At 42.4% G+C, this 18,519-nt stretch overlaps 1 protein-coding gene across 4 annotated transcripts in view; it reads right to left on the bottom strand.

Annotated features, from left to right (window-relative positions):
* The window catches only part of AFG2B (AAA ATPase AFG2B), a 271,306-nt gene extending 255,093 nt beyond the window's left edge, over positions 1-16,213 (bottom strand). For 2 of the 4 annotated variants that reach the window (XM_085644230.1, XM_085644234.1), the window contains exons 1-2: positions 16,023-16,213; positions 14,232-14,360 (exon numbers count right to left, since the gene is read on the bottom strand). In XM_085644230.1, coding sequence (XP_085500356.1) covers positions 14,232-14,246 — 15 coding nt within the window. In that variant the 5' untranslated portion in view covers positions 14,247-14,360; positions 16,023-16,213. The remainder of the gene's footprint in view (positions 1-14,231; positions 14,361-16,022) is intronic. The other 2 variants (XM_085644231.1, XM_085644232.1) reach the window with 2 other exon arrangements.
* Positions 16,214-18,519: the final 2,306 nt, after the last annotated feature.

Genomic DNA, 18,519 nt, shown 5'->3' with positions numbered 1-18,519 from the left:
TGAAACTCAGGGTCGTGTACTGACACCCTGTGTTGAGAGTATGTGCAGTAAGTGTGTAGCACATATATGGTAGAAAGACTGTGTGTGTGTATGTTGTATCATTCTGAGCACCGGGGCAAGGTGGATCTATTATGGATGCCCCTGGTTTAAGCATGCACAAGATGGAAGTATATTGCCTGGGTTCCCGTGGCTGGAGAGTGGAGAGACAAGGCTGAAGTGAGCAAGGAGGAGACAGGGTTACCTTTACAAATTTAGATAAAACCTTTATAGCAAATGGCTGATTCTAATTTCCTCAGCACTGCCATTTGTTAGATGGTAGGGGTGAGGGTGGGTCTGCAGTTTTTGTTCAAGATGAGGAGGGTTCTAGGTAGGGCATGCCCTTTTTGACGTTCGCAGATACTGCTTCAAGAAAGCTAATAACAGCCAGGTGCAGAGGACTCGCACTTCACTGTGCCCCTGTTTTGGATACTCTTGATATTTACTGAGAGAGCTATCATTTTGCACAAAGGATTGTGTATGTGGGTCATCCTGGAGAGGATACTTGAAAGAGAACCAGCCCACATCAGTTCTGAAGCTTTTATATAGTGGATCCATATCGTCTTTCAGAAAAATGTGTATAAAAGAAGAATCCATATGATCCCACTTTGTTCCAGTCCCAAGTACTTCTTGACCAAGGAAGGAAGAGCTCCACATAATATTCTAAGAGCTGCTGTGTAACAAGAGCAGGTATATGCCTGAAATACTGTCTCTCACATGAGGAGACATTCCTTAAAGTCTACATTGTCTGCTAGTACAGACGAGGATCTGCCTCAAGACTCTACTAGCCAGTCTGCTGTGAGAGGGTAGGATTGTGTCTCACCCTGCAGGAGGGGAAACCATCCAGGAGAAGCCCAAAGTGTTCCTGTGCCGAGAAGCACCCAAAGAAAGCTAACTTACCCAGAGAGAAAAAGCAGGAGTGTGCAGTATTGTGAAGGGTACTGAACTTCATTAGTACCATTATAACACCCAAATACAGCAGTAAGCAACTACAAGATTACCAGTCAATCTTTGCAAAATGCCTTCCACTGTTCCGGAACACTTTGTCACGCATTAAGTAACTTTTGTTCCGTTTGAGCTAGAATCAAGTTTGTTTTGTTGAACTCTGCAGATTATGTAGCAAATGCAGTAAACTGATAATTATGTGGAAAAAGCTGCTGCTGCAGAAACTCATAATTCCAGTGGCCCTGGCTTTAAGTGACTCAATCAATTAATGGCTGGTAAGAAGTCTGGTTTCTTTAACTCTCTGCACTACCACCACACCCTTTGCTTTCAGGCAGAGGCACCTCAAAGTCAGTATTAACCATTCAGGGGCAGTTTTTTTGTGAAAGACGGGTCCATGGGGTGGCAGGTAGAAGGCTAGCAGGGTTGCATTCAGATGCAGAGCCCCAATCCTCTCAATCCCTGGGGCCTCACAGTAATGGTTTAGGAAACAGAGGAAAGGAGCGAGATTCATAGATATTGTCAAAGTGAAGGCCCAGAAAAGGGAGAACTGCATGGGGACTCATTTTTATGTTTACAAATGGCCAGAGACGGATTCTTCTGAAAGATACCGCAAAGAAGGGGACAATATAATTTTTTTTTTTTTGTTTAAGGGGACATTCATTAGTGAAGCTGATACTGCTGCCAAGTGTGTAAGTGGCCACTGCTGGTTATCATTAATGAGCAGATGCAGCATGACTGGGGCCCAGGGATTTGAGGGGCCCATTGCTTCAGAGTTATGACTGTCTACCTTTAAAAAGGGAGTATTGGAGCTCATTTTCCTTTCAAATATTAGGACCGAGGTGATGATCCGTCAGGATGTGGAAGAGGTAAAAGATACTGAGGAGACAGCCTGCTAATCAGGACTGCAGTTATCATTAGTGCAGCAGGTGTAGTTGCATTGGGGTCAAAGAGTGTGAGGGGCTCACAACAACCGAATTATGGGGAGCAGTATGTTTGGGATAATATCTGTTCTTGCATGATGCATTCACTGTTTTATAAGTCTCATATTTAGTGCAGTTCATAAGCTATATAAAAAGTATTCCAGAAATCATCTCACAAGTCGCGCTTCCTGCACGCAGCCATGTCCCTTCCGCTCCCCCAATCCTGGCCATAAAGTTTTGGAGGTGGGCCCGATCTCAAAACATTTTGCTAGGGGCTCAAAGTAAAACGGTTGGAAGAGCTCTGGCTGACAGCGATTCATACGATACAATAGAAAATCAAAGTGTGAAGAACTGTTTCTTCTTACCACAGGAACCACTGTCAGTTTCACATCTTGTCTTTCAGGCAACATACACCTTTCTGAAAGCGCTGAAACTGCATCAATAATGTTACTGTGTTTGATGGTACTAATACTGAAACATTTAGGGAAGAGGGCTGTTTTTTCCAGCTTATCATGAGTGATTATTTTTTAAGGAGACAAAGGTTAGTCGTGGTCCTGATTTGAAGTAACAAAATTTGTGTAGAATTCTAAAAAACAATCTTTTAACAAGCGTGCATTTTATGAACTATTATAAACAGAGCGATTTTAATAAACCCATTTATCTTAATAACGCAAGCATGTACAAGTCCAAAACATGATAAAACACTTTTTCTGAGAACCACACTCCTTCACCGTGAACAGAAAAACATGCATGAGTCACAACCGGGCGAAAGCATATTGCATTAGCAAGGCCCAGTTTAAAATAGTTAGTGTGAGATACACAATATATAGAAATTAATGCATTAAGTGCAACCAATGAGGATTGCAGTGTCCCATTTTAGCCAGGTGTTAGAATAGTACAGGAACCTGCAGGAGGTGGGCATTTAATAAGGACATTTTTGAGAGAGATGGGTTTAATGTATATACAGTTTTCTCACACATTTTTTATTTCTCTTAAGGATTTCTTTTAATGTGTCCCAGGGATCTTCCTGGGGAAAACTGGTCTATGCAGTGCGTTTCAACCCTGGGGATTGTCTTCTTGGGTCTTTGTAAGGACTGAGGTCCAGAGCTCTGTGGGAGGTTGAGTAACTGAGTTAATTTTTGGCATGCCTGGTTTGCCCGAGCATGTTACTTACCTATTGTTAGGATCCTTAGGGATTATTGTGTAATCCCAAAAAATTTGCGAAATATCTGATATTGTGGTAGCAGGTGGATTGAGGGAATGAACATTCTGAAGGATGAGGGGCTGCACCATAGAAATTTGCAGTCTTATGCCGGTCTGGTGGTATCTTGCAGGGGTGAGCCAATAGGTTTGGGGTCCCTGGAAGAAAGGCCTTTTGACATCATGGAGGTAAGAAGTAGGTCATACCTGCTGCTGGTTCTGATGCTGGAATCAGTTTTGTCAGCCTGTATTAGTTGCATTGTCATCAAGGGGTAACCAGTGTCATAATCAATTGCAATACGGAAAGGAGGCTGGAAGGCGTTTGACCTTTCTTGTATAGATTCTCGAGCCGTGCCCTCCTTTATTTATAAATATTGTTTTTCCTGTTTGTTTAGGACCTTCCATTACAGCTGGAAGCACGTGATGTCACACCACTACTGTGGCTTGATTGGGCAAGCAATTTGCTGTTCCCTCTATCCTGCTAATGTTGTATGTCTAATAAAACAAAGAGTGTACTGGTCAAAGTACATTTTATTTTTAAAGAAAATTTAAAATGAGAGTATGTGTACCTATTGTTTTGTCATGGAAGGTGCTGGGTTAAGGGATAAGAATTCTATCCAACAAGCCTTTAATATTGATTGGCAGTTTACTCCGTTTCATTTATTCCACTTTGATACGCCTTAATCTTTAGGATCGTGGTAACTTCCAATTTGAGGTGGTATTTTTCCAGGTCTCTGCCTCTTTAGCTGAATTTGATTTGTCATACAAGTGTCTATGTCTTGTTGCGAGTGTCTAGCTACAAAGTGTTCCACTTGATGTGCATTCGGAGTTGTGTGTTGTCTCCGAGATTTATGCTGCATGACGCTTGTTTTACATTTATGATCCGTTTCACCAGTGCTGGCTAGATTGTATGGGCAGGGAATGAAAATAAACACAACATTTAGTATTACAGTTAGTGAACTATTTGGCATGGATAAATAGTACAGATTGCAGTCACATGCATTAAGCATCAAAATCCGCTTGTTGTTTCCCAAAAGCTCAGAATTTGCAATGATTATTGCATCTGAATAATTCTGAACACCCCTGTGGACTCATGTTTATTGGATGCGATCATTATTGCGACCAACTCAGGCAATTCCTAATCAGGCCCTTAATGTATAACTCTGGCCATATTGTACATGAATGTGTTCCCTTCTGGAAATTGGTGGTGTACATTGAACTATCTGCACCTATGGTGACTTGTGACTTGCGGTATGCCCCAAACTGCCTGTAGGGTATTTTGGTCTGAACTGCTAATGGCAACTTCTGCTCGCACAAGGTGATTTCACGAATATTATTCTCATAATACAACAGTTGTTTACGTAATGCTTGTTCATTAGCATTCAAAATATGCCAGTTATAAAGATTTATATTTTTATTTTCATAGTCTGTTCACGACAAGTTGTAACGCTGAGCAGATGGTCAAGGGTTTGGTGGATTATGGGTTCCAAAGGTGCCTCTCATAGTGTGTACCAAGATTTTTCTACTTTTGGACTGCGGTTTTTTGGATAGCTTCTCGTTTTCAGTTTGTCAATCTGGTCACCTGCAATCCTTATATAATCCCCAGTCTTTGCACCCAAATGATTTGTTTTATCTTTGGCTCGTGGAGTAATTGATTTTGAAATGTAGACTGGAGGCCCGTATATATATTTTCTCTTCTTTGTGTTGGAGGCACAGGTCAGAAAAAAACAATTTGCTCTATACAGAAGTTCATGGTGAATAAAAAAATTAGCTAGCATTCGCACCAAGAATTTTCAATTCTATTAAGTACACGGAGGCGAGGATTATGCTTCTCTTTCTTTTATTTGCTACTCACAGCAGCCAATGAAAAACGTTTCGTATGCAAATCAAACTACATTTCCCATAATGCTTGTCAATACATCACATCCTGTATAGCCCTATAAGAGCCACCATATCCTGTTCCTACTCCTCTTTCTTTGCTCAAACCTCGACGGTCAAAAACATTAACAATTTAAATCCAAAATAAGAAACATGAGTCCAAGCAATCAACCTCCAACATGGAAGAACCATAGCCAAACTGGAAAGTTCACGTCTTCTGTACCAGAAGTACATCTGCTCCGTCGTCTTTCTCAGAACCTGAAAGGAATGAGACAGGGAAAACCCGTAACTTCTCCTTATACAGGATATCAAGTACATGCGGGTGGGTAATTATTACCAACATTGTAATAACACCGGGTGGGATAATCCTCGCTTCCATGTCCTTAATAGAATTGAAAATTCTTGGCGCGAATGCTAGCTAATTTTTTATTCTATTACAGGACCGGAGGCTTCGGATTATGCTAGTTTAACGCTTATCAAAACACAACTACAACCATATCACCCACCGGTTTATAATAAACTGTTGAAATGTAGACTGAGAAAAATCAATCAGCATAATCTCAAGATGTCTGGAACAGTAGAAATCATCAAAAACATTGAGATGTCATGGCACCACGAACAGAAGGTGCCCCCAAACACTTGTGTATGAAAACCGGTTTCTATCACCTGACTTTAACCTCCTGGTTATAAACCGCAGACACAGGTTGAAAACTTATGTAATGTGATCACCAAGCAGGGAGAACATCCTTCGTAAGCCTTAAGGCAATGAACCCACATAATTTGTAGTAACTGGAAAGTATAATATGTAACAGTTTGTGACAAATTGTAGTAGACATTATTACTAAATGAAACTCCCTCTGGAGTAGATACTGTACCTGTAAAATCCAGGGTTGTCTCGTTGTAGAAACATAGGTTTAGAAACGTAGATTGGACAATAATTGTTGTCAACATATAATAGTCGTCGTTGATCAAATAAGTAAAGAGCTATAGAGACATGCCACAGAGGGGAATATTTTGGCTTGGGAGGGTTCACTACCCTACATCTTTAAATAGCTAACAGAATGCCGGTGCAAGCCCACTGGTTTATCCACTATCCAAGGATAACTTGCATAAAAAACGGCCGAACAGCCATTGTGAACTAACGATACGCCAATCCCTAAGACAGTATTTCTGATAAAATTCACACTGTGGGGAAAAAACAGCCCCCACAGAAACCACACGTCATGTACTTACCAACGAAACCTGCCTTACCATGTTGAAGAGTACCGTGTGTAACTGGAAGGAACCAGGTCTGTGAAATGGGTGCCTGCAGCGTGTCTGAAACCCGCCTAATTTCATTAGTGCCGGAAAAAACCTCTATGCCATAGAGAAATAACCGCCCCTATCGACTACCGGGCGCTGTTGCATGAAGGCCCTGGAGTATCATGGAGAGGCACGGAGCACTCTGAGCAAATCGTAGCCTGTCTCAAGGAGTACTGGAAACGAATATGGGGACTTCCATCAGGGAGATGCCAAGATTGCCTCCGCTGATATTGGAATCCGTTCTTCGACAATTGGAATGAACAGAGGGAAGCATAGGTCAGTCCCACCGACAGACAGGGCGTTCATTGGTTTTTTAATGGATCTGATCTGATCTCCAGCTGAAAACAGCTGTACGTGACGTATCAGACCTGACGCTAAAAGGTCTGTTGGACAAGGACCCCGAAAAGCCCATAAGCAAGAATGTCATTTGGTTTAAGCTGCCAATCGCCGTAATCTCTGAAATACATGGGATACCAGTCTGCCACAGAGAACTATTGTTATGGAATGTATTCTGCAATGACCTAACTCTGATGACTGAGGCAGAAAGCCAGAAGTCCTTCATTATTTCCACTAGGAGGACGACCTTATACCTTCTAACTTGTTGATGGTTCTCACTACCAAGATACTGAAAATCAAAGAAATATCAGGAAATGAACACCTGACCTTTGGGTTAGGAGTCTGCAACCTTATCCACTAGGCTACGGTATCGCATGTTGAATCGAAAGTGTCAGACCTGTGTGGGAAAGTTCCAAAATGAAATGGAAGGGCAGGGAAGAATGTTTGATAGAAGATACTAATGTCACCATTACTGTGGCACGTCATAGTCAAATCAGAAGTCCACCGTCCGAGACAGGCAAGGGAATGAGATAATCCTGGAGAGTTCTAACCCAAAAAACACAAGGATATTGATTTTATATAGTCAGAACCAGCCATTACATATTGTATCCCCGAAGAAAGGGGAGCTGAAGAGGAGATCTGACGTCAGAAAATTTGCGAGGCGAAGACCAATGCCTGTACCAAAATGTATATAGATATACATCCCAAGAAAACCGAACCGAGGGCTGCCCTGTTCCCTTAAGGGAGCAATCACCGATTTTAATCAGTTGGTGAAGCACTAGGGAATGGAGGAGAGTCCGAAATGGAAGGACCTAAGACTCCAACTATCTGTTCCGCCATCGGAACATCAGGAAAAAAACGACGAAGGGAATAAAGATGGTGAAACTGGACGCTCTCCTTTGAACGCTTGCATGTTATGAATTGGGTGAAATGTTGGAAAGGGAGTTGATAAACCCTAGTAGGAATCACTAAATGGTCCGTAAAGGACCGCCCACATGAAAAATCCTCATCATTCCAGAGGTGACCAAGAAGGTAAAAAATGCCCTCATAGATTCGTGTGTAACGACTCTTCGCCCAAGGGGAACCCTTCGCAAAGGGTCAGCTTCTGTCGCTGCCATGTCGCCAAAGTTGTCCATACTCAGGAAAGGATTTGCTTCTCAGAAGAGATGGCGCCAATGGCGTCGCTCATGGGGCTAAAGGCCCTGCTATGACTAAGAGTTTGTCTTGATATCCCTGTCAGGTCTGGTGAAAAAACCTTCTCTGTGATCTTCACAACTAAGAAGAAAAAAAGGAGGGTGGCGTCTACGTCAGACGACTCCGCCACCGTAATTGGAATATCCAGCCGCAGCACCCTAATTGCAGTCTAAGGCGCCCTTCAGGGCGAAGACCCGTCGAACGTGCGTGTGTGCACTGATGCCCGCCGGGTGAATGAAGAAGGGGAAAAATCCATGGCCAGGGGTTTGTGTCTGTTAATAATAAAGATGGGCGGCAAACTAGGCTTGCTACACAGTGCTAAAGACTGTAATTCCTGAGGCCCTGTTGACCGACTCTAGGATGGAGATACCCTGAGCTTCGACAAAGTTCTTCTAGAGGGCTTTTCTGCGCTCTTTTAGAGTAAATTACATCCTCTTTATATCTCACCCATGCAATGCTTAAGGGTGTCAACATGTAATATTGTAGTCCAAAGCACACAATCACGGAGGAGTAGAGGGGGAGCCAACCCTATGCACACGAAAATGAAAATAATAAAAATAATGTATCTAGCTCCTCAGCAAAGCTGTAGTCCACGTTGTTTCAGCCCACAAGGGCGTAAGAGCCATATATAAATATCAGGAGCATGTGCTCACTCCAAGGGCCAGTCTATTATTGCAGCCTGGAAGGCGTAACAGGAAAAAACTGCTCTTTCTAAGGTACGAGGCATTATGAGCCTTGGAGCAAACAGGGGACGCATGCGATATGCATAGCTCAAACGTCCAAATATGATCGGCTCCATCCCGCACTCGGCAACTAGGGAAAGTCTGTGGCGGGTAAGCGCGAAGTCGCGCAGCAGAAAGATAATATTTTCTGACATTTACCAGAGATCTGAACTCTTACCTTCAGAGTGATAGTTAGGGGCCTCAACCACTAGGCCACAATGAGTCATTGTACATTGACGAAAAATTTACTCCAGAAAACAACAGTAATGAAATACATCAGTGAAAGACCAAATTTGAATACATACCCATTGCCTATATCTTTTATTGAAGAAACAGATACATTGAAACACCCCGAATTGAACACTTAACCTTAAGAGTAAGAGTCTAAGACAGTGTTTCCCAAACTTTTGCCTCCTGAGGACCCCTATTGAGTCACTATTGGAAGCCAAGGACCCCCAACTAATTTGTACGATTTCAAACATTAAAACAGTACTGCACACCAAACAAATACTCTCGGCAACTAACTTTTAAATATTTGGTTCTTTTTCGCAGTATGCGGCTCCTGCCAGGGCCATACTGGAAACCCAAAGCAGCCCTGGCAAATGTTGTCATACCAGTCCCAGTACTAAGTGCAGTGAGTGAGCCTGGCCACTGCAAAGCAAACTTTGGGGGGCTCTCCCACCAAGGAAATTTGGGGAAAAATGGTGCATTCTGCAGCACATTTGTCGTCATAAATTGAATTGAATTTGCTTTTAAAGCATAGTAAATGATGACCTTACTATGCACCACTATAACAATCTTTTTGGGGCTCTTTTATGAATCCCTCACTATCACTCTCCAAGAGTGCCTCTCTTCTCTCAATAGCCCCTCTGTCACATGTATTTCATTTGTTTTATAGCATCTCTCATACAAGTGTAGGGTATCAGAGCACTTTACATCACACACATACAGAGACAATGAATCGTACGTGTGTAAATCGGTGTATAGAAAATGTTATGTATATAAGGCAAAGGGGACTTCAAGGTGTAGGTTTCACATGTCATCCATACTGGTGAGCATTTTTTAAGAGTGCTTGGTCTGGAGAAGCACAACATCTTGATACAGAATGTAACATAGGAGTTAGCTTTGACTTCAATTATAACAGTTTAATTCTACCCAAACAAACCTTTTTGGCAAAATGAGGATTATGAAAGACTGGGAAAAAATGATAGCATACTAACTTGTACCATGCAGTTTGCATTCAGCTGTTTGATGGCAGGTCACAGCTTAAGGTGCTAGATTATGATTTTAACTCATAAACTGCACAATAACAAAATAATTTCTGTGACAAAAGCAGTAACCCACTGAGCTATGCACAAACTACTGTTTTTTTTTATTTTAAATGCATGGTACACATTATTTGCAGCAGGCATATTAACCCTCTGCACTACCTTAGATGAGTCAAATCTGCTACTGAACAAAACACACTTCTCTCTCCAGAAGGTACATTAATCACTGGATGTTATCTTGACACTTTTATAGTTGCACGAAAACTACAGATTATTCAAGGAACTTTGAAGTGCTTTTAAAACTGTTGCTTGCGGACCCCCTGGGAATGTGTCATGGACCCCTGGGGGTCCGCGGACCACAGTTTGGGAAACACTGGTCTAAGACCTTAACCATTAGGCCACAGTGACGCTCTGAAAGTACTTAGCGCTATCGCGCACACATAAACCACAATCAGTGGAGCCATGAAGGTAAACCCCAACTAGGCGTAATGCCTGCAAGCATGACGCCCTGAGCGGGCAACAACCACATCGGGCGTTCGACCTCAATTAGGCAGTAGAAAAAAAACAATAGTTCAAATTAAGCGCTGTAGAATATGCCCAAATCCTACCGGAAAGTAGCCCAATTGGGCTACACGTCAGAACCTGGGATAAGTCGGCTCTGGGCGCGTCCGGCTAACCGGGGGAGCCTCAGTGCATATAACCATTTGATGATTGCTGCCAAATGCAGCGCGATACCAGGGTTCCAAACGGGAGCCTGAAGGAGGTCGGCCGAGCGGGCCGCGATGTCTGCATCAATCCCGACCTAGGCAGGAATTCCAAGATGCATACTCGGAGTTCACACGCTGCAGAGCGCAGCGGAGCTCACCGGCTCCCAGTGGGAGTCTGGTCCTGAAAGCCTGAGTGGGCTAAGTCCTGAATAGAATGCCCCGGTCCCAGCGGGAGCCCCCTCAGGCGACTGAGCCGCCGTAAAGCCATATGGAAAGGCAATAATGTGAACAGACAAAAGCAACTTAAAAACAAAGCGCGAGTAGCGCGTTTGAGTAATAAATAGCAGCGCGCGCCTGATTAGCATAGAAACAATCAATATAAGGAAATTCAATAATAATGATCAAAGCACTTAACTTCCTGCATGAGCAGCAAAGAAAGAGGAGTAGGAACAGGATATGGTGGCTCTTATAGGGCTATACAGGATGTGATGTATTGACAAGCATCATGGAAAATGTAGTTTTATTTCCATAAAAAACTTTCATTGGCTGCTGTGAGTAGCAAATAAAAGAAAGAGAAGCATAATCCGAAGCCTCCGGTCCTGTAATAGAATTACACATTCATCCCTGTTGCCATTGAAGGGAGGCCTTCAGTTTTGTTATGACTCTCTAAATCAGTATGACTTTGTCATTGTATAATTTCCAAAGTATTAAGGAGTTTGTTGAAGGATGGTTTACAGAGATCCTTTTGTTATCAAATTCAGCCATGATTAGACTCACTATTTCAGAAAGCAAGTAACCATCGCCAATCAGGAGTGTGGATTATTATTATTTTTTTTAAATAATCTATTTGACCAACGGACACAATGCTACGGAAATCTATGTCCTGTAAAATGAACTTAATTCTTCTACTTCCGACATCAATTATAAAGGTTGACAGAAAAACAACAATCATCAACCATACACTAAGTCACCAGACTCGGCATTCTGTAATTCTATGCCAGCCCCAGTGTTGTATTGACAAGTTGTCCTTGTTCCTTTAAGGACAACTTGACAGTTTCACGCGCCGGCTCTCGGGCGCTATTGTTATTTAATATGTCACTCATTCTGGAGTTCTCGTTCCAACTCTGCTGATTCTTTAGGTTTGGCAGTTGCAGCAGGAACACCAGGATGAGCGGTCATGGGTTTTTCTTTCTCCAACGCATGTTAACCAATAAAGGTCTTCAAACTAAACCTTCACATTAAGAATCCATCATTTCAACACCCAGTTACTTCAGTCATCATGCAGCAGTACGGTTCGATTGCCATGGTTAAACAAGCTTTGGCATAGCCAATAGGTCTCGCCTTTGGTACCTTATAAGTGTTTAGCCATGCAACAGTTATAGGATATTGTGTTGCATAACTAAATACTTATAAGGTCCCAAAAGCGAGACCTATTGGCTATGCCAATGCTTGTTTATTTTGCAGGACATTAGCATTTCAATAAAAAGTGGTGGCCATAAACAATTTGGGTAGTGGACCAATGTAATTTTAAGGGTTAGGTGCACAGTGGGTTGTTAACTGGGACTCAAACCGACTAGACGCAAGCAGATGTGATGAAGTCGGGAAAAGGACAAAAAGCAGTTTCAGAGAAGTCAGGGCACAAAATCTAGATTGAAAAGGCTTCATTAAATAATGGGTGGAAATTAGTAAGGGAAGGCGGTAGAAGACAAGGCATTTGTAAAAGTAGGAGTGTAGTGAGAGTAGGTGACTTTATGCTGGATTGCAGGGTCAGCTGTGGCTTTCTTGAAGCAAAGCAGGCCAGTGGCAGTTCTGAAACACGGAGGGGAAGTATCAGAGCAGAGCGAGTAGTGGCAGGATGCCATCACGGAGACGAGAAAAACAAATGTCACCAAAAAGGGCAGACACCGCAAACATCAGCTCTGCTGTCGACGACTTTCATTTTTAGGTGGTTTTAAATTTTATGTCAAAACCTCTAGGTTTCTGCTTAGGAAGCATCTGTTCGTAATAGTTCAGCGCAGTTTTTAAATAAAGGTGCGTGTAAAATCTTGAACTATTACGAACAGATGCTTCCTAAGCAGAAACCTAGAGGTTTTGACATAAAATTTAAAACAAGCGTTGGCCGCTTTCGCCCGGGAGTGGTGCGTGCGTGTGTGTAGCAGGAAGTGGGATAAGGGAGGGGGTAGCATGGTGTGCACTTTCGCAGCTGCTTTGATGTTCTCAGTGGCCGCGCGGCTCACTGAGAACATCAAAGCAGCCGCGAAAGTGATCAGATGGATGACAAATGGTGCGCGCACATGCACTGTAGCTGGAGGCCTCAAAGAAGCACTAGTTTGCACTTCCAAATGCCGCGTTCTATAGCTCTCGCCAGAGCAGCGCTAAAGCGCTGGCTCAGGCGAGACCTAAAAAACGCAGTGTCATGTCAGTTTCACTGTGCCCCAGTTAACGTATTCCCCAGAGTGACTGAGAGCTTTTCAGCAGTGTGTATCAGCGGCAGTCACATAAGGTCAGTTATTTGGAGATAGGAAACAATGAAGATTATCACATTTATTTTCTGCAGTGATCAGATGTATTTTATTTTGTGGCGGAGCAGCGGGTCTAATGGCTTTTTATGATATAGATATTACAGTAAAATGATTAGCTGATCTTGGAGCCATTGACTAAATTGATAGTCACTAACTTCAATTCACTTACCGATGGATGATCTTCCTCAAGCAGACTGACCGGATTTCACATCTTATATTGCCTTGTTGAGTCTATCCTGATTTCTCCTCTTCTATTGACAGTGGTTTCCTGCTTTGCTCATCCATCTGCTTGCCGAAATTAAGTTGATTCTGATCGCTCATCTGCTCTAATCAAAATTGTGAGAGAGGCTGAGGCCCATCAGCAGCAACAAAGGCAATGCCCGTCACGGGTCAAGAAGAACCTAACCTGTACTGATGTCCCAGTAAGTCCCATACCAGACACGTTAGGCAGAACTTTACAAGGCAGCAACTTGCCCCCGCCCCTCCCCCAAAAACGAATTTGCAAAAATGCCTGGAAGCCCTTTCGGCAGGAACTTCGGTACGGACGCAAATGTTACTCCAAAGATGAAGTGACTGCAGTGCTGCATGTACTGACTGCTTTAGGGAAGGGCCTGATCATAATATTGGAACACACATATCACTTGAGATCGACTAGGTACTTTGAAATAGCAATTCCCTCAGTTATTATACCCCCATGATTGACTAAATGGAACCTGTTTACAATACACCTTTCCCTACCTGCTCATCCAGTCACAGACTGAGCATCTCTGGACGGGCGTGCAGGCAATCTCACAGATATTGAGGGATTGCTACAGGATATCCTTGGTTGCGTGCATTTTTTCTGTGCATCACAAATCAAAGAAAATTGAGGAAATAGAAGGTTTCTGCTTTCAGTGCAAAATTCCCCCAGCCTGCCTAAGAGGACTTTAGGATAAGTTCAGGTTACTTTATTATTACAACTTTCTTTAGGAGTTCCTAAAATTGCTACTCTTCCTGGTACAACTTAAAAGCACCGATGCTTTGTGAAGTGAATACACAGATAATCAGTTCAATGTCCTTCACTCACACCCCATTCCATGAAGAGCCTGCTCAGGATATTCATACTTGACCCCCACGATCACAAAACCTCACCTGTGGTCCAATTTATTGTAGAAACAACACCCTCTTTACTCTATCTCTCTGGTAATATTTTGTTACCCACCTTTTCTCCAGTCATCCACAAGAAACTTCACTGTGTCGCACACTTGTTGCTGCCATGTATCTGCAAGTCACAAGTCTGAATCCATGCAATGCCAATTCAGTCATCCAGTCTTCAGTAAACTGCATACTCCTAAAGATGGTAAGTGACACCAGTTACACTTAGAAATAGGAGAAGGTGGTAATCTTAATATTTCTCCATCACCTGTTGCATGAACCCTCAAGTCATATATCCAGAACTGAGCTATCTATTAATGACCTGTCCCACGTTCAGTGGCCCCCTGACAACGCGACTTTTAAGCAACTTGAATTGTATCACAAGGAAGAGGGGTAATATGGCCTTAAAATGTGATGCACTGTTGGTCGATTGAGTCATTTTTCCGGAAAGGAAACAGATTGCCACTAAACAAAAATAGCCCAGTAGCATGGTGCTACGGGGAGTGGGCAGAAGACAGGATTATGGAAAGAAGGTGTGACCAAGCAAACTGCTAAAAAAACAAAAAAAAATTATATAGAACTTCACTATAAACTTAAGTACACATACAACACTAGAAGAGTGCATGAGTTAGATTGGGATATACTGCTAGAGCTCATGAATGACTGGTACCAGCAACTCTCAAGAGCCTATTGCAGCACGGTTGACAACCCCACCGATTTATGGGCTCCTGCTTTTTTGCAGGGGTACAAACTACAGGATAATTGGAATAACCCTAGCTGTGGATTTCATTAAAAGTTCATTTAGCTAGGAGAAATATCATCAATGTTCATATAGACCACTTAGTGTTTTTAAATGCAAGTCTGGTCACTGCTTCTGGGATTACTGACACTATTATTGGTGCTAAAACGTGTCACCATAACCAAAATCTCAATAAGATAAATTTTGTCACGTATATCTCATGTCATCTTGATCCAAAAATCACAGCATAATTACTTCCGATATGGATTCCGTTCCGTATAACTTCTTTTGATTTAACTATTGGACCAACAGTAATAAGATGACGTTTTAAATTAAGCGATCAGTGAGGAAATGAGTGTTTTTGGAACTGAGCAATCCTTCAAATAATGTTAAGTAGGTTGAAGAGAAGCAACCTATATTAACTTGTACAAAGAAATGAACCGCGCTCCTCCCGTATTAGCCCTTTTAATTATGTAACTATGTCACTCACCTTAGTGCACTGGAGAGCTATTCAAATTATTCTGTCACATTACAGCTTCCTTGCGTAGCAAGAGGCCTTCCTCCCTAATCACTATATAAATATACTCCATCACAATATAATTCTCATATTTCACACGTTTTTGTATATGCATGTGGTATTTGTATAGAGTGAATCAAGCTTTAAGTCCACCCGAGGGCTGCATAGCGTTCAAGGGAGATGTACATGCTGAGAGTGATTGTGGGAGGGAGACAAGTGGGAGTTTGATTTTGAGAGGGGTTTGGACTGTTTATTGCGTAATAACTGCGGAAAGAAGATAGGATTCCTGGCATCGTATTATGGTTTCACGCTGTTAACTGGGATTTGTGGCATTGCAATGAGTATTCTTGGGTCGGTAGGTAATGTAAGCAAAGCTGCTTTTATAATTTAGCCAGACAGCACAATACACGTTTAAAAATAGCATTAACTGGAGGAAAAGTGGGCTCCCTGGTCGTCTCCCCCGCACCAACGGCAAACGTTAATATATATATATATATATTTTTTACTAGAATGCGAAAATAAAGACCACACTCAAAGCAAACACGATGGTTTTAATGCAGACTCGTTCACACCTGTCCAACAACACACTATTGTGCACTCACCCCGCCAGAATGGAGTGTTTAAGGAAAGGCGAACTTTCGCCTCTCCAGAACAAAGTCTCAAATCCAAAATAACCCACGAGATTTGGGAGCTCTTGCTTCTCAAAGCGCCGCTAGCAAAGCAACAACCTCCGTACCAAACACAGCAGACTCTCCTCCCGGCCTCTCACTGCCAATGAGGGGACAGGAAGGGCTGCTAAAAAGAAAGACATAGAAAAGGGACTAAAAGAACCCCGGAGAACAATTTTGTAGCACGGTGGCCATCTTAGCATGATGATCACCATCGAGTTGAATTCAACTACTGGGCTGCAATTTTTCTTATTTTATTTTTATTTTATTTAGTGCATTTTTATAAAGCGCGGACATTACCCAAAGGTGTCAGAGCGCTGTACAATAGAGCTAGTTACGTTACAAGAGAAAAGTGGTACAGAATATAACATTACACAGACTTAAAATGAAGGGTACACAAACACAAAATCCAACACAGCACGCAGGGGTGAGGAATGTACAGGAAAAAATACAAATTTACAACGAAGAGCGAACTTCCAAAAGGGGCCTGAGAATAAAGGGCACACAAACACAAAATCCAACACAGCACGCAGGGGTGAGGGATGCACAGGAAAAAACACAAATTTACAATGAAGAGCGAATTTCCAAGAGGGGCCGGAGTATGAAAGTATTAGTTCTGAAAGTGTCTTTGGAAGAGAAGAGTTTTGAGTTCAGCTTTGAAGATCCGGGTAGAGGAGGTGGCACGGAGCAATGGGGGAAGTGAGTTCCATATTCTCACCGCATTGCCTGAGAAGGATTGCGCCATCGATCTTTCCCTTTTGAAGACGGGGGCTCAAGCAGAAGCTTTTCCGCATTACGAGAGGGTCGAGAGCCTCCAGACAATTTAAATTTATTTGCCAGGTAACTAGGGGAGGACATGTGCAAGGCTTTGTGTGTGATGCAGGCAGTTTTGTAAATAGATCTTGCCTCAATCGGAAGCCATCGAAGAGAGGACAGGATAGGAGTGATGTGGTTGCTTCGTTTAGATCCTGAAATGAAGCGAGCTGCTGAATGGAGGATGGATTTGAGAGGGGAGAGGTGGGATTTGGGTAGACCCGTCAGAAGAAAATTGCAATAATCCAGTCTTGAGAGAACCAGCGATTGTACCAAGGTTTTTAAGTCATTCTCCGGGAAGAACCGACAGATCCCCCATAGAAGGCGCAACTGATACCGTGCGTTCTTGGCAATAGAGTTGATGTGGGAGATTAAGTTGAGCATTTTGTCAAGAATGACACCTAGAGATTTAGCGCTGTCGACAATGATGGGTTTGTTGTTGAGCAGGTTCAGCTGATCCATCCACGATTGAACAGGAGGAGGTGAGAGAGAGGTCGAAAGGAGGAGGAATTCAGTTTTGGCGGGATTTAGAATGAGTTGATGAGCTAACATCCAGTTGTGGATGGAGTTTAGAGTAGAGTCGAGTAAAGAGAGATCGTGTGCAGAAGACACCTTGAGGTAGATTTGAGTGTAATCCGCATAAAGATGGTAATGGATCCCAGATTTGCTTAGGAGGTTCCCTAATGGTTCCAGGTAGAGATTAAACAGAGTGGGTGCCAGGATAGAGCCTTGAGGGACACCTTGACCTACAGTCAATGGAGATGAAAGACTGTTCGCTATCTTAATCATTTGGGATTGTAACATGGATCCTTGCCATACAAATTCCAAGTAGACGTCGAAATACTTCCAAAGTAGATTTATTGGAGTTGCATCAAATTTGTAAGTAGTATAGAGAAACGGGAGATGACAGAGAAACATCATGTCCAGATCTAAGTCAGTCGATAACTGCCTTCCCAGAACCCCACCAACCATGACCTAGACAAGGTTCTAACATAGAATCATACAATTAAAGAGACAACACATATTAGCATCTAACATGGAATACTACATACCCTCCCCCCATAAAACAAAAGGAAACAACAATCAATACAGTACATAGTCATTGAACTTTTGTGGCATCTTACAAACACGATGATCACGTGTAGATACCCCATCCATGGAAATAGTAGATTGACCTGAAGAGTCTATTGTAAAATCCAAAGTAGGATTGGTGATGATATTATCTGGATTAAAATTGTCATCCAAATCAGGACCAAAATTAAACCCATCATCACCTTCATTAAATTCATTTGAGTAAACTTTGCTAAAAATCTTAACTTGATCATCAGAAACTTTCACCACACTGTTTTTATTCCACCACCCTCTGTTCCCTAGGAACACAGAGGATTCAGTAACTTTCACTACCTTAACCGGCAAAGTAAAGTTAGATTGGCCTATACAAATTTTAAAAGGTTTTTTTCATAATAGCCCAATCGTCTACTTTGATAAAAGGAACATGATGAGTGGAGGTGCCATCATAGTTTTTCTTTTGTAGTAATTGCTTATGAGCAAGTCTAGATTTCACCTCTTGATAATTTGTCATAGCAATCCTTTTGTTAAGCAACGAGGAGCCAACTTC

Source organism: Triturus cristatus, chromosome 3_1 (assembly GCF_964204655.1).
Source record: "Triturus cristatus chromosome 3_1, aTriCri1.1, whole genome shotgun sequence".
In the NCBI taxonomy this organism is placed as follows: domain Eukaryota; kingdom Metazoa; phylum Chordata; class Amphibia; order Caudata; family Salamandridae; genus Triturus; species Triturus cristatus.
The sequence above is the reverse complement of the archived record's forward strand: the minus strand, read 5'-3'. Positions and strand labels throughout refer to the sequence as shown.